Source organism: Phyllopteryx taeniolatus, chromosome 13, assembly GCF_024500385.1.
Source record: "Phyllopteryx taeniolatus isolate TA_2022b chromosome 13, UOR_Ptae_1.2, whole genome shotgun sequence".
Classification (NCBI taxonomy): domain Eukaryota; kingdom Metazoa; phylum Chordata; class Actinopteri; order Syngnathiformes; family Syngnathidae; genus Phyllopteryx; species Phyllopteryx taeniolatus.
Window position 1 is genome coordinate 23,356,441 of NC_084514.1, and position 17,365 is coordinate 23,373,805.

At 43.5% G+C, this 17,365-nt stretch overlaps 1 protein-coding gene across 4 annotated transcripts in view; it reads right to left on the reverse strand.

Moving 5' to 3' along the window:
* LOC133488143 (E3 ubiquitin-protein ligase TRIM35-like) overlaps window positions 1-15,453 on the reverse strand; it is a 47,337-nt gene extending 31,884 nt beyond the window's left edge. For 3 of the 4 annotated variants that reach the window (XM_061795672.1, XM_061795674.1, XM_061795675.1), the window contains exons 1-2: window positions 14,835-15,453; window positions 6,554-6,649 (exon numbers count right to left, since the gene is read on the reverse strand). In XM_061795672.1, the coding sequence (XP_061651656.1) occupies window positions 6,554-6,649; window positions 14,835-15,383 (645 nt within the window). In that variant the 5' untranslated portion in view covers window positions 15,384-15,453. The remainder of the gene's footprint in view (window positions 1-6,553; window positions 6,650-14,834) is intronic. The other variant, XM_061795673.1, reaches the window with a different exon arrangement.
* Between the last annotated feature and the right edge of the window lie 1,912 nt (window positions 15,454-17,365).

Below are 17,365 nucleotides of genomic sequence, written 5' to 3' on the forward strand. Positions count from 1 at the left end.
GTTAAAGTAAGAATTGAAGTAAGTGGTAGGAGTACAATTGACCAAAATTATTTTAAACATTTTATGACAATTCTTCGAAAGCTTTTCTCTGACAACAGCTTTCTGACAGATTTCAATTTGACCTCAGAACACATGATAACTACCACCCGCAAATAAATACTGTGAAGTCAATTAAATTAGGTATATATGAGGATGCGTATGCCCGCTATCCTTTTTTGAGATAGTTTTTGCAGGCACTCCATTGGACCGGATCCATTCAGGTCTACCAAAGCCAGATCTGCCAATGGGCAAACAAATCGTTCAGGTATTGCACATTATCGACTAATCAATTTCAGGAAACAAGTCCAATCAGTACTCCTAAGGCTGGCTGACGGACCTCTGCATGACATCAAACCCAGTAATTTCGTGCTGATTAAAAACTTCTGGCGGAAAAAGTGGAGACATCAACACTGGCTGGGGCCTTTCCAATCCTCCTTGTGACCCACAGAATCAGAATCAGAATCATCTTTATTTGCCAAGTATGTCCAAAAAACACAAGGAATTTGTCTCCGGTAGTTGGAGCTGCTCTAGTACGACAACAGACAGTCTATTGACAGAGAACACTTTTGAGACATAAAGACATTGACAAAAAAACAGTTACTGAGCAATAAAGGGTTAATAGTTATCTGGTAATGCCGGTACGTTTTTTTTTTTTTTTTTTTTGACAATTGTGCAAAAGATGCAGAGTCCTCTAGCACTTAGAGCAGTTCGAATGACTAATATAGCAATAGTCTGGTGCAATGACCATTGTGCAAAGGGCGCCAAGACTTCAAGGAGTGTATGCAGTTTAAAGTGACGAGTAGCGCGATAATCTGGGACAATGTTGATTGTGCAAATGTTGCACATACTCCTCAGTCAGTGTGCAAATGGAGCAGATTCTACTCTGGCATGAGTGGCCAGGATTGGTCAACAACAGATATGCAAATAGTGCAGCGTGGCAATACTACTACAGTGAGTGCACGAGTAATATATAATTGGCCCCACAGAAATGTGACAACAAACTCAAGTCAAAAAAATTGCCAGCATGTTGCAATAGAATTGTAGGTTAGGTGTTTTCATTCTTGAGCCTGCACGTGTAGCCTTCACGTGTAGATATTAACGTGAAGTAGCCCTCCAAAACCGCATGACAGTTGCTCTACTATGGACTTCTCAAGGTGGGGTTTGTACTCTCTTGAACCAAACCTGTTGCGCATACATTCCTGACAACGCTGGCGATACAGGCACATAGCCAGTGGCATTAAAAACCTCACTACACTTCGCAATGTCATTGCTCGCGAGGAGGTGCTCGATCCAAACTGGTTCACTGGACTTGGATGGCAAGCTTGAGTAACGCTTTGCACTTATGGTTTGTATCGGTTTGCTTGTTCTCTTTTTCATGTCCTGTTGTTTGGTCCCTTTCATAAAATCTCTTGTCTCTCACATGATTGACACAGCGTTTGTTCACAATACACGATTTCCCTATTCAGTCTCTGACGATCATTTTCCTGACCTCTTCCCTCAATCCGACTGCTTTGGAGACAATGACGACTTAAATGATGACCATGATTCATATTCTTCAGTCTAACTTTGTTTTATGACTGACTTACAACAAGGTTAATTGACGACTCTAAATTGCGATTGGCTGGCAACCAGTTCAGGGTGTACCCAGCCTCCTGCCCGATGAAGGCTGGGATGGGCTCCAGCACACCCGCAACCCTAGTGAGGAGAAGCGGCTCAGAAAATGGATGGATGGATATTATACTGTTGTATTATTTTGATTCACTTTTAATGTTTTGATTATTTAGTGTTAACATTTAGGTAGTTAGGATGTAATACTGTTTAGTAATTTTCCTTTTTTTATGTGATTAATAATAGAATAATATAATCAAAAGGGGGGAGCAGTGTTGAAAAATGTATGTTTAATATATACATCAAATATTACTTCTATTAATTTGAGACAACCTTCACAGGCTTTATTTTTATGTTGTGACATACTGTGCGTACTAATTGTTCCGAGCTATGTTGTGACGACTAGCTGCTAAAGATAAGTTGAGTGCAGCTGGACACAGACAGTTGTTTTGTTTTCTTTCTCTGTCTCTCTCCCACTTCGATATAACAAAGGATATTTTTTGTCTGGGCTGCAGTAAGGGGTGACAACTCGTAAGACTTGTACCTTTTCCTCTCTTTGCAAAGACTTTTCTTTCTTTTTTGTAATAAAAACCCACAACGGGAAGATTGCTTCCTCACTTATTCTGTTAGACAAAGATTTGCCAAAACAATGACGTCGGGAACCATGAGCTGCTAGCCATCGTTTGGGCCCTGGAGGAATGGATGCACTGGTTGGAGGGGACGGTTACACCCTTTATTATATGGACTGACCACAAGAACCTGGTTTATCTCCCTTCCGCCAAGTGTCTTAATCCCCGGCAAGCTCGCTGGGTTTTATTTCTCAGTCGGTTCAAATTCTGCCTCTCCTTCCGCCCTGGCTCATGCAATGGCAAGCCTGATGCCCTCTCCCGTATGTATGCACCCCCCTCCAGTCCAGCATAACCAGAATCCATCCTCTCTTCCTCGTGTTTCGTAGGATCAGCCACTTGGAAGACGAACAGCTGGTTAAAGAGGCTCAGAAGACTCACCCGGATCCCAAGACCGGACCTCCTAACCGACTGTTCGTACCTAATTCCGCACGCGCTGACGTCCTTCAGTGGGCCCACAATTTCAAGCTCACCTCTCATTTCAGCACCACCCGCACCATCCATTTCATTCAGCAACACTTCTGATAGCCCAGCCTAGTCAAGTTTGTCCTAGCCTGTTCCGTCTGTGCCTGAGGTAAAGCGTTGCATCAACCTCCAGATGGTCTGCTGAGCCCCTTACCCATTCCGAGTCGCCCTTGGTCCCACATCTCCCTGGACTTCATCACCGGCCTACCCCCATCTCAAGGTTACACCGTCATCCTCACCATTATTGACCCGTTCTCTAAGTGTGTTCACTATGTACCTCTTCTCAAATTGCCCCCTGCCTTTGAGACTGCTAACCTTCTTGTCCTCCATGTGTTCAGACTTCATGGTATCCCTGTTGACATTGTATTGGACCGGGGTCCTCAGTTCTCATCCCAGGTCTGGAAAGAATTCTGCAAGGCAGTGGGCGCAGCAGCCAGTTTGTCTTCTGGTTACCACCCCAAACCAACGGCCAGACGGAGCAGGCAAATCAAAACCTGAAATCCGCTCTTCGTTACGTCGCTGCTCGCCATCCTGCCTACTGGTGCACCTTCCTCCCGTGGGTGGGATATGCCCACAACTCCCTCACCAGCTCCGCCACAGTTATGACTCCCTTTATGGCATGTTACGGTTTTCTACCTCCATTGTTTAAAGATCAAGAGCATACAGTAGCGGTTCCTGCATTGAGGGCGCATCTTCGACGGGTTCAGTCTGTGTGGAAGAACGTCAGGGGTGCTTTAACTCGGTTGACGGAGAAAAATAAGCGGCTGTCAGATCTTCAACGATCTCCTACTCCGGAATACAAGGTGAGTCAGATGGTTTGGCTCTCCTCCCGTGACCTTCCATTCCAAACGGAATCCCGTGAGCTCGCTCCTCGCTGCATTGGTCCATTCCATATCACCAAACTCATTAATGCCACTTCGGTTCAATTAAAACTCCCCCAATCCCTCAAGATCCATGCAACATCTCTGCTTAAGCCGGTCTCCACCAGTACCGTTACCCTTACCCGTACCCTCTGGCCGTACCGCCTTGGTGGACTGGGAGGGATATGGCCCTGAACAATGATCATGGATTTCACACAAACTTATTTTGGACAACTCCCTTATTAGGGACTTCTATGCCACCCGCCCTGGGAAGCCTGGTAGGACGATTGGAGGCGTCGTTGAGAGGGGGGTACTGTCATGATTCATGCCCTGCAGTTCCTCTTTTGGAGCTTGCGTGGTGGCTTGCGCTTTGACTCTCCCTCTCCCCCTCTGCCTCCCCAGCAATTAGCATCACCTGTGCAGCGCACCTGTCTTCAAGCAGCATGATTACTGCCTATATTTAAGCCTGTCAAGTCCAGCAAACCTTCGCCTGAGTATTGACACTTGTCTGTGACTCATTGGCCGGCGCTCGGACTTCCAGGTTTCTGTGGTATGCTAGTAATTATCCGATGACACGCATCTGTACCCACCGATTTTGTTCTCTCCTGTCTCCAGTGTACCTTCCGTGCCCTCCCCGCCTCATTGTCTGCTCCAGCCACGTCACCAAGCCACACCACCTGCTCACGTTCCAGCTTCCTGCTCGCTCCTTGTTCCCGACAGCCCACCACCACAGGCTTGGATATCTTTACCCTGTGCCAATCGACAATAAACCATTCTAAATCTACTGCCTGCGCCTCAGTCTGCTCTTGGGTCCAATCCAACTCACATCTGACTTCGCACCGTGACATACGCAGGGAGTATTTGTAAGACGGGTACAATTCTTTAAAGAAAACATGAAAGGCCAGGCGAAACACATTTTATTTTAATGGTATTCAAATAAAACAGTCAAGCATTTCAGAAAAGCACTATCATTAAAAAAAACATAACCTTCCTCATGGGAAGGCGTGTCGGTGGAATTGAGGAGGTCTTCAAAGTATTCTCCCCACCGGCTCACAATGTCCCGAGTCGAGGTCAACAACACCCCATCCCCACTATACACAGTGTTGATGGTGCACTGCTTCCCCCTCCTGAGACGCCAGATGGTAGACCAGAATTTCCTCAAAGCCGTCCGGAAATCTTTCTCCATGGCCTCACCAAACTCCTCCCATACCCGAGTTTTTGCTTCAGCTACCACCAAAGCTGCATTCCGCTTGGCCAGCCGGTACCCATCAGCTGCCTCAGGAGGCCCACAGGCCAAAAAGGTCCAATAGGACTCCTTCTTCAGCTTGACGGCATCCCTCACCATTGGTGTCTACCATCGGGTTCGGGTATTGCCGCCACGACAGGCACCGAACGCCTTACGGCCATAGCTCCCGTCGGCCGCATCAGCAATGGAGGCACGGAACATGGTCCACTCGAACTCGATGTCCTGCCTCCCACTGAACATGAACAAAGTTCTGTCGGAGGTGGGAGTTGAAACTCCTTCTGACAGGGGATTCTGTCAGACGTTCCCGGCAGACCCTCACAATACGTTTGGGCCTGCCAGGTCGGACCGGCATCTTCCTTCACCATCAGAGCCAACTCACCACCAGGTATAATAAGTATACCCACACCTGCTCAGCCTCTCACCGTGGGTGCAGGCCCGGGCACCAGGCACTCGCCTTTGAGCCCCACCTCCAGGCCTGGCTCCGGAGGTGACCCACGTCCGGTCAATGGAAAACTGAGTCCATAGTTTGTCGTCATCATAAGGGGTCTTTGAGCCGTGCTTTGTCTGGTCCCTGACCTAGGACCTGTTTGTCATGGGTGACCCTGCCAGGGGCATAAAGCCCCATACAACTTAGCTCATCAGGACACACAAACCCCACCACCATGATAAGGTGACGGCTTCCAGGAGGGAACCATCCATATTTAAAAATGTATACTCACTATTGCACCAATGTCTTCTAAGTTTAGAGGTAAATCTATAGCAGCTTTTCATTGGGCTGACTCGGGCTTCTATTATATGGTTCTCTGACTTGTCCAGTTGACACAAAAAAACTAAACATCAGCTCTCTTCATAGTGCCTCACACTTTGGCACACTAGTGGACACAAACAATTGAATGGCACTATGTCATCTTGGGACTCAAAGTAGCAACCTCAGTCCATCTGTGTAGGCCACTTTAAGCCTCTGCATACTCAATTTATTGAAGTTGGACCACAATTGAGCACTGTATAAAAGTGTTATCTTGGTCCTGAACAGTGAACACCTAACAACATCAAAGCACATAAAAACCTCCTAATCAACATGTTAGCTAGGGAATATATTTTAAAACGGTGTAGATCGACGTCCTTGTCATCCATCCAGTCCTCAGATATGACATGATCTAGGTATTTAACTTCCTCACACACATCAAGAAGACTGTTCGACAAAAGCTGGGAAAACTTAATTTCCTGTCCCCAGTGCTTTTATAGGCTATGTTCACAGTACAGGTCAATTACAATTTTTTTTTGCCCAATGTGACATTTATCTGATGTTTTTTATGTCAATGTGAACAGTAGAATTCTGATTTTTTCACAACTCACCCAGGCCTGTTTGGATATAAATCGGTAATGTATCCCATGTGAGTAAAGTATGGATGCTCACATCGCGCTCCTCTGACCTGTATGTAATCAATAGGCGACAAATTTCCCAATTGTTTGACAAAACAGACACCGCACAGAAGCAACAACTGACGGAGCAGAAAATAGACAGTGGCGAAAAAAAGATGCTTTGGAACAGATGTTGGTTCCAGTTGCACAAAATCCTTAAAATTGCCACAATTGCGTCATGACAAGACCTACGCGAGGGGCCATATTTACTTCTGTAAACATGGCGCCTTGGGTTTGTGAGTTTGTTACCGAGCAAAGTGTGAAAAATATAATTCCTGCAAATATACCATGATGTGAGTCACTGTGTCCTCCCATCTTTGTTTGATGGCAGATATATTCTCCAGCTGCTCCTGGACATCTCTGATGGTTGATCGTAGCAGCTTCTACAGACAAAAGATCAAGGTAGGTGTGTTAATATTTTTGATGACCGATCTGCATTGTGCAACCATTCTGCAACCTTCTGTTACTGACACACTGCAGTTTGATCGTCACTTTCGTACAACCAGTGATGGTCATGGTACTAGTACATAGTACTAGTGATATGTAACGCTACATTTAGGAAAGGTAGTGTTACATATAACTAGTACTATGATGTTTCTGGGGGGATCCCGAGGCGTTCCCAGGCCAACCAAGAGATGTAGTCTTTCCAGCGTGTCCTGGGTCGTTCCCGTGGTCTCCTCTCAGTTGGATGTGCCAGGAACAGCCTCATCATGGAGGCATCTGGGAGGCATATTAACCAGATGCCCGAGGCACAGAGCAGTGGCTTGACTCTGAGCCAAGATAACCAAGCTTCTCACCCTATCTCAGCCAGAGACCCTGCGGAGGGAACAAATTTCGGCCGCAATATCCACAATTTTGTTGTTTCGGTCACGAACCACAGCTTGTGGCCATTGGTGAGGGTAGGAACGTAGATTGACGGTAAATCGAGAGCTTTGCCTTTCGGCTCAGTTCCTTCTTCTCCATGATAGACCAATACAGAGTCCGCATCACTGCAGACGAAGCACCGATCAACCTGTCGATCGCCCGCTGCATTCTTCGTTCACTCGTGAACAAGACCCCGAGATACTTCCACTTGCGACAGGATCTCCTCCCAGAGAGGGCACTGCACCCTTTTCCGACTGAGGACCATGGCCTCAGATTTGGAGGTGCTGATTTTCATACCAGCCACTTCACACTCGGCTGTGAACCGTTCCAGCGAGAGTTGGAGATCACGGCTTGATGAAGCCATCAGAACCCCACCATCGACTGATGTCATCGAACGCCCAACACCCCGGCTGTGCCTAGAAATCCTGTCCATAAAGGTAATGAACAGAATCGGAGACAAAGGGCAGCCTTGGCGGAGTCCAACTCTTACTGGAAACAAATCCGACTTACTGCCGGCAATGTGGACCAAACTCTGACACCAGTCATACAGGGACCGCACAGCCCGGTACCCCATACTCCCAGAGGACCCCACATAGGACTCCCCAAGGGACACGGTCTAACACTTTCTCCAAGTCCACACACAAAACACATGTAGACTCGTTAGGCATACTCCCATGCACCCTCAATGACCCTATTGAGGGAGTAGAGCTGATCCACTGTTCCACAGCCAGGCCGAAAACCACACTACTCCTGAATCTGAGATTCAACTTCCTGACGGACCCTCCTCTCCAGAACCACTGAGTAGACCTTACCAGGGAGGCTGAGGAGTGTGATCCCTCTGCAGTTGGAAAAAACCCTCTGGTCCCCCTTCTTAAAAAGGGGGATCACCACCCTAGTCTGCAAATCCAGAGGCACTGTCCCCGATGTCCACGCGATGTTGCAGAGGCGTGTCAACCAAGAGATCCCCACAACATCCAGCATATATATATATATATATATATATATATATATATATATATATATATATATATATATATATATATATATATATATGTATATATATATATATACACTCACCCACTAACTGACAGCTCACTATAAAAAGCAACACCACCCAAAAAAGGGTTTCGAGTGCTCTGAGGAAGCAACACGTTGAATGAACCAATGACGAAATGCACAAACCAAGGGCTCCTTTGTCATGAGGCTTCTAATTGAGGCTTCATATGGCATGCCGATTTTTGCCTGAGTCGTTCCAATGCCCCAGTTCATTTGTCCCCATCACAAGAGAAGAGTCCGTTCACCATTGTTTTTATACTTCACAGTATAGTAGTGTGTTTAATCCTTTCAACCCTGGACATCACAGGTGTAAAACTGGTGGCCAGGGGGCCAGATCTGGCCCGTCACATCCTTTTATGTGGCCCGCAAAAGCAAATCAAAATTGCTCATTGTTGTTCTGGTGTAATACCATTGAGATAAATATTCTAAATGTATGCCTTGATATCTGTGTCTTTCTGTCAGCTTTATTGGTCCATCTGCGAGACTTTGAAAACTGATCATTTTGATTTGAAGCCATACAGTTTGTAAAATTGAACAATAAGGAGTTGAATTGCCAAGACTAAAGTTTAGACCATCATTCTATATGCTTGATCTATGAGTAAGAGTACAAAGTTGGGAGTATTTTAGATTAATATATGATTTTTACACCCATCTTTATGGGTCAAACTGTAGGTGAAATTCAAGCTTATGGGTGTGGTCTTTTCCAGTTTCTCCTTCCCTTAGACACGCCCCCTGTGTATTTAACCTTTCACTCCTGCCTCCTCCTGGCTTTTTGTTCATTCTTGCTTCTTGGCTCCTGTCCTTCATTCTGAGAGTTACCTAAGCACGGCTCCGATGTGCTGCCGCCCCTCCCCTTTTCTTTGTTCGAACATGCGGTTCAGTCAACGCGAACCTGAGAGGGAGACTTGGCTTCCCGGCCTACCTGGGTCACCACTAGGCAATCAGATCAACCCAGGGACCAACCTATACACGGTCGTGAGTACAGCACTGCAAACGTACAAGAATGTACAAGATTAGTACCTTATAATTTTGGGGAAAATACTATCTTCGCACAAATCCCGACTTTTCTCTCTCTCTCGCTATGACTCAACTCATTCCACGTGCATATTTTTATTCCAACCACACACGATGTACTCCTCCCTTTTCGTATGCCTAGTTTCTTTCTGTTACCATTATTAGTGTTTACTTTTTGTAGTTAGATTACCCTGTATTGTTTCCCTGTAGTTTTCCCTTTAGATATAATTAGACCCTGGAGAACCGACAGGGTAAAATTTGGCTGCTGTGAATTGCTGCTACACAAAATGGAAACAAAATTGTCAAATTTAACGTCAAAAGCCAGAGTGCCACTTCTGGCCCCTGCATAGAGACATCTAGTGGATGTATATTAAACTGACATTAGCCAGAGTGGTAGTGACAAGATGGCTGACCACATGCTGATTTGTTGAGCTGGAAACCTACCCAAACAAAATCATCTTCTCAGCAAACCAGCGGTTGGTAAAATTGTGTATTTTTTGATCATCTATTTCGTATTAGCTTGCAGAATGCCTAGAAGTACGTTTTGTATTCTTTTTGGCTAAATTAGCACCATTGAGCAAGTTAAAAAAACGATGGGCCAAAACTGAACCTCTGGCTGTATGGGTTAAAAAATGTCAGGTCAAAAATGACTCTTTGGTTCTTTGAGTGACTTTGTAGATGGAGAATAGTGAAAGTCCTGTATTTGGCGAAAGCCTTAAATGTAATAATATAATAATAAATTCATTTGAATAATGTATTTTACGAAGTTACCTCGGTAGTACTGACCAAATCGCCCACTGGTCTGTCAAGGAGGAAATCGCCGTCGATGTGCTGTGTGCAAGGACCTCAAAACTGAAATGCACTGTGAAAAATGTGCAGTTTCTCTCTGCATCAAAAAATAAAGAAATAGTTTCAAAGACTACCATAATGTGTAGAGTGAGCTCTAGCAGAACAGATTTGTGGATGAGCAAATCTGTTCAGAGATTTTTTTTCCAGTTGTGATTTTGGCCTTGTTCTTGTTTCCATTGGCCAAAGTGTGTTTGTACATTTGAAATCCATTTGAAACATGCAACAAATGTAGCTGTGTGGTTGACTGATTATTTTCCTAAAATTAAAATAGTTTGCATTGACAGTCTTTGTTATTGTGATTCTTTGAAATGATACGCCGAAAGCCCAATGTGTCAAATTTGGCCCTAATCCTAAATTAGGGAATAAAAACTGGATATTTTGGTGTTCAGTGAACATATAGCAGTTATTTAATGCATAGTTCATAATTTTCCAAAGAAGAAAGGGGTTCTTGAGTTCTCCAGAGTTAAATTTTCGATACAATTCCACTTCTTGTTGTATTGTGTGTTTTGAGTTTAATAGTGAAACCGCTCTCATTGAGGACTCGTATTTCATAAATGTAGCAGCTTTCTCGATAACGGAGATTGATTGAGGTTTTTCGTTCCGTTTTACACATATAAAAAGATAAGTGGTGCACCTTTTTGAGACTAAAATATTTTGATTATGACATTAAACGGAAAATCAAGCTAAACTGGCAGGCGCTCCTTCGTGCGTTTTTTTTTTTCTCCTAAATTAATTACGTTTCATCCGAAACCAATATACGCTACATGTGTTTTGCACTTCAGCCCCACCGTTTAAAACTGATCAACTTTATTTGTGGGGGACAAATATTCATTCATTTTGAATTTCATGCCTGCAGCACGTACCAAAAAAAGCTGGGACGGGCATGTTTTCCACTGGTTTTCCATCACTTTTCCTTTTAATAACACTCAATAAGTGTTAGGGAACTGAGGACACTAATTGTTGAAGCTTTGTAGGTAGAATTCTTTCCCATTCTTGCTTGATGTACAGCTTCAGCTGTTCAACAGTCCGGGGTCTCCATTGTCGCATTTTACGCTTCATAATGTGCCACACATTTTCAATGGGAGACTGGTCTGGACTGCAGGCAGGCCAGTCGAGTACCCGCAGTCTTTTACTACGAAGCCACGCTGTTGTAACGTGCAGAATGTGGCTTGGCATTCTCCTGCTGAAATAAGCAGGGACGTCTTTGAAAAAGACATTGCTTAGAATGCAGCATATGTTGTTTCAAAACCTGTATCTACTGTTCAGCATTGATGGTGCCTTTACTGCTGTCAAAGTTACCCATGCCATGGGCACTAACACACCCCCATAAAATCACAGATGCTGGCTTTTAAAATTAGTGCTGATAACAATCCGGATGGTCCTTTTCCTCTTTGGGCTGGAGGACACGACATCCATGATTTCCAAAAATAATTTGAAATGAGGACTCGTCAGAGCGCAACACATTTTTCCACTTTGCGTTAGTCCATCTCAGATGAGTTCGGGCCCAGAGAAGCCAGCGGGATTTCTGGGTGTTGCTGATTAGGGCTTTTGCTTTGCATGGTTGAGTTTTTATTTGTATTTGTAGATGTTGCAACAAACTGTCTTAACTGACAATGGTTTTCTGAAGTGTTCCTTAGCCCACATGGCAATACCCTTCACACAATGATGCCGGTTTTTAATACAGTGGCACCTGAGTGATCGAAGGTCACGTGCATTAAATGTTGGTTTTCAGCCTTGCCGCTAACATGCAGTGATTTCTCCAGATTCTCAGAATCTTTTGATTATATTATGGACTGTAGATAATGAAATCCCTAAATTCCTTGCAATTGTATGTAAAAAAACGTTGTTCATAAACTGTTTGACTATTTGCTCACGCAGTGGTTCACAAAGTGGTGAACCTCATTACATCCTTGCTTGTTTTTTTTATTGTTATTTAACCTTTATTTATCCATGAAAACCTCATTGAGATTAAAATTCTCTTTTACAAGAGTGTCCTGGATACACAACAACACATAAAACAGGTTTGACAGCACAAGCTAAAAACATTAAAACAATCTCATAATACAACAATCCGCAGATTCACAAACTCTTTAAAACCAAATTAAATGAAACATCGAAAGCCTTATGTTTCAGCCTCGAAGCTGCTTAAAAGTCCTTTCAGTGTTCAATGAGACCAACGTGTTAAGTTTCAAATGTTGCTAAAGTTAATCCCATGAGGAAGGAGCTGCATATTTAAATCAATGTTTCCCTAGCTCAGTGCGGATCTTGGGTATTATTAAAATATGAGAGCCTGGGATCGAGGACCATAACTCCCAGAATTTTACCAGCAGATGTAGTTCTGCAGGTGTGAAGGAAGCAGACCCAAGATGGCTTTATGAATGAAAACGTACCAATGTTGTAGCCTGCGCGTCAACAGGTCTGACAACCCTACACTTGTATAAAGGACACAGTGATGCTTTTGAACAACTTAGCCTTTCGGGGATGCTCATTTTATACCCAATCATGACACTCAACTGTTTCCAATTAACCTGTCCACCTGTGGGATGTTCCAAACAGGTGTTTGTTTTTTTTTTAGCATTATTCAACTTTCCCAGTCTTTTGTTGCCCGTCCCAGCTTTTTTTTAGAATGTGTTGCAGGCAACAAATTTAAAATGAGAGCATATTTCAAGAAAAAAAAACAATAACCTTTATCAGTTTGAACATTATCTGGTCTTTGTAGTGTATTCAATCGAATATAGGAGTTGAAAAGGTTTTTTAAATCATTGTATTCTATTTTTATGTATGTTTTACACAGTGTAGTGTCCCAGCTTCATTAGAATAAGGGTTTGTTCATAACGGTTCCCTAAAGAAAACCATAACAATAGTGTGGTCTGTGAGAAAAATGAGTTGATCTTTGGGCTGACTTAGTCAGTCACAAAGAGGAATGGTGTACCAGGGACCCATGCACTGGGGTCTGTTGAAGAAAGCTAAAAGTAGGCAGCCAAATGTTTACAAGGTTGTTGTTTTTTTCCAAGAAAGGTTAGTTCAGCCCAAATGTTAAAATGAAATACCCTGGCCTTTGCCATTAACTAAATTTTCAAAGGGCCTAGTACATTTATTTTACAATAGCGTTGGAAATTATTGAACTAACCAATTGGAAGGAAATTTTAATAGTTGTGGTCATTGTAGTCTACTTTGTGAGCCATAAATAAAGGTGTCTTTTGTTATCCAATACTGTGAGCTCAAACGTAAAACAACACAATTGGCAAATCACAGTAAAACAACTACAGGATAGACAAGAGTTTTTAGTGTGTGGGGCGGCAAATGTGGATGTAGGGCGGAGTGAGGAGCTCTTCAGGGGGCTCATATACAGGGGCTCAGAATTCAGTGCTACACCCCTGTTCATGCCATACACCCATGGCAAAACAAAACCTCTATCATCTCTGAGTTTCCTTGCGTCTCAGTCTTTTCAGCGAACGGTGACCATTGGTGCTGGCCTCTCCCAGAGCATTACTTTCATATCTGCTTTCCCAATATTATGCAGGATCGACGAATTCATCCAACAGCCATGCACTTGGGATGAGTTAAATCAAACAAAACCTGGCTTTTGCAATTGCTGGCTTCCCAAAACTTATCAAAGCGATAGATTTAGTTTTCTGTAACTCAGTAATATGTTTTTGTCTTCCACTAATACCTCCATTTCCCACACTTTCAATTTCATTGTATGTCTGCGGTCCTTCTCCAAATGTTCAACAGTTATACAAGAGCTACAAAAAGGACAAATTCCGACTGCAACGGACAATCAAAACTGCTGAAAGGATTGTCGGTACCCCCCTACCCACCATTGAGGACTTGCACGCTGCCAGAACTAAGACAAGGGCGTGCAAAATCCTCTCGGACCCTCCCCACCCCGGTCACCAGCTTTTCCAGCTCCTTCCCTCAGGTAGGCGCTACCGATCAATGCAAACTAGAACTAGTAGACATTCCAACAGCTTCTTCCCTCTTGCAATCAACTTCTTAAACACCTAACCTACAATTCCATTACAACATGCTGGCAATTTTTTGACTTGAGTTCGTTGTCACATTTCTGTGGGGCCAATTATGTATTACTCGTGCACTCACTGTAGTTGTCTCGCCATGCTGCACTATTTGCATATACTGGCCACTCATGCCAGAGTTGCATCTGCTCCATTTGCACACTGATTGAGGAGTATCTGTAACATTTGCACAACCAACTTTGTCCCAGATTATCGCACTACTCGTCACTTTAAACCGCATACACTCCTTGAAGTCTCAGCGCCCTTTGCACAATGGTCATTGCACCGGACTATTGCAATATTAGTCATTCGAACTGCTCTAAGTGCTAGAGGACTCTGCATCTTTTTGCACTATTGTCAAAATATTTTTTTTTTAAATGTACCGGCATTACCAGATAACTAGCAACCCTTTACTGCTCAGTAACTGTTTTTTTTTTTTTTTTGTCAATGTCTTTCTGTCTCTAAGTGTTCTGTTGTCGTACTAGAGCGGCTCCAACGACCGGAGACAAATTCCTTGTGTGTTTTTTGGACATACTTGGCAAATAAAGATGTTTCAGATTCAGAAAAAGCGCAAAAACCCTTTTTGCTTTGTGCTTATAGAAGATCTGAATGGTTGTCACCCACTACTCCTAAATGTAGAGAACACATGTTGCTGTACATCGCACATGTGACAGATGAGTACGATTACCTAAAACAATCTTATTCAATAATTTGCAGTTGCAGTTTTACGTAACAAATAGGATGCAGTAAAGGGTTATTTTTATCAGACCTTGCAGACAAGAACAGCCTCTTGAATGGAGCAACACTGGTGCTGTCCATGATTGTCCATGTGACATTTTTGGCACAGCAGCTCTTCGTCTTCCAGGCAAAACTCACTGAACAATTCTCCATGCTGCACACACAGCTTCTCTTTCTCAAAACCATAAGGTTTAGTCTCCTCTGCTACCCCCCTGAAAGTCATCGCTTCTGCTTGTGGTGTGACCCCAGCTCTCCTGGGCTCTCCTTGGAACAGGGCACCAAACAGACTTTGAAGGACAGAATCCATCAGCTGGGATCCATGGCAGATTGTGCAACCATCCTGACCCATTTCCTGCCGGCTCAGTTCAATGCAACTTAAACATAGCTTGTGGCTGCAAGGCAAAGTCAAAACTCCCACTGACTGGCAGCCAGGGCAGTTAGATAGTTCTTCAGTTTGGGGCAAGGTCTTCTCTTCTTCAGGCAAAGCCAAATCTATGAATTCCGTTCTGACAATAATTTGATCATCAGAAGAGCTTAACTTTTGAGCTTGTTGTTCCTGGTTATTTTCTTCATCAGCCATGACTGTGACTCTAATAACAGTCGTATTTTAGTACACTGAACGTACCATTTGGCTGAACTACTTGTTTATGTTTTCCTATCCCCCAGTGTGTGCTACAGTCAGACCCACATTTGGACTCTGTAAACACACGCTCCTCCCCTCAGCTGTTCCAAGTCCCCTCCACAGATAAAGGTCAGGCGATGACTTGACAGAAATACTTCATACCATAAAATTCACAATAGCAGTTTTATAATGAAAGAAATTAATTATTTAATGCCACAATGCTTTAAACTGATTGACAACCGTATATATTATAAAATACTAAGTCGCAACTGGTTGCCTATGTGTGGCTGGGTGTGGGTGAGACCGAGTGAGAGATAGAGAAAGAGAGAGAGTCGACCAGAGAAAAGGAAATGGGCAGTCAGTTTCTTGCACAGCTTTGTTGGAGAAGCAAAATACACTATTTTAAATGTAAAACATCCTAGATCGGGGTTGGTCAGTTATTCTCAAAGTGTGGCACGATTACCACTAGTGGTATGAGAAATAATCAATGCCTACAGTTGAGTTTATTAATCTTATTAATTGATTCTTCTTCTGATTCTGATTCTTTTTTAGCTGGGGCTTTAGGTACCTGGGCACCTGCCCTCTTTCCCTTGATGCCCAAGGTACCCCTTTGTCAATAATTATGATTTTTTTAATTTAAAAATTTTAAATTTCATTTAAAAAATTTATTGTTGTTAGCACGGCACGGTGGACGACTGGTCAGAGCGTCTGCCTCACAGTTCTGAGGACCGGGGTTCAATGTGTGGAGTTTGCATGTTCTCCCCCTGCCTGTGTGGATTTTCTCCGGGTATTCCGGTTTCCTCCCACATCCTGCGTGGTAGGTTGATTGAAGACTCTAAATTGCCCGTAGGTGTGAATGTGAGTGCGAATGGTTGTTTGTTTATGTGTGCCCTGCGATTAGCTGGCAACCAGTTCAGGGTGTACCCCACCTCCTGCCCGAAGATAGCTGGGATAGGCTCCAGCACTCCCGCGACCCTAGTGAGGATAAGCGAAAATGGATGGATGGAGTGTTGTTAGCCTCTCTCGGGCCTTTTGTCAATAAAATTTAATGTAACCGTGTTGAAAAAAAACAAGTTATCATTTTTTAAGGAATTAATAAGTTATATGCGTTTAAATAGAGAGACTGCATGTGAGAGGGGAGGGGCTGTGGCAAGTCTCTCCGTGTGAGCCTGTGAGCTGCTCATCCACGATGAGTGAGATTCATGTTAATCAGACATAAAAGTTACTCAAGTTTCACCAGAATCAGAGGTGCCGTAACAGAGCAAGAAAACAGGGCTCCTCCTGCTACTCCTCACTCATACGCACAAACACAAGTTTACAGCCATTAAAACCATTATAATCCTTTTTAACATGCTGTGGCATGCATTTAAGAGCTGCACTTGAATGCACATGCCCTAACTCACACGAACAATCAGACCAATTAAATGTTGGAGGAAAAACCTACCGTAATTAGTGCGCATTATACATCGGTATAAGGAAAGATGGAAAAAAAAAAAAGGTTCACATTTTATAAATGTATGCCGCCATCTAGAGGTTAGGAAAAAGCTGTACACGTTCATTCCAATATGCCACCGGCCCCTAGAGGTTCTGAGAAAGGTGTACAAGTTAATTCCAATATGCCACCGCCACCTGCAGGTTATGAGAAAGGTATAGCCTACACTTTCATTCCAATATGACAGGGGTACATATGACTGCATATACAGTGAGTATGGAAAGTATTCAGACACCCTTAAATTTTTCACACTTTGTTATATTGCAGCCATTTGCTAAAACCATTTAAGTTATTTTCCCCCCCTCATTAATGTACACACAGCACTCCATATTGACAGAAAAAAAACGGAATTGGTTTAACTTTTTGCAGATTTATTAAAAAAGAAAAACTGAAATATCACACAGCCATAAGTATTCAGACCCTTTGCTCAGTATTTAGTAGAAGCACC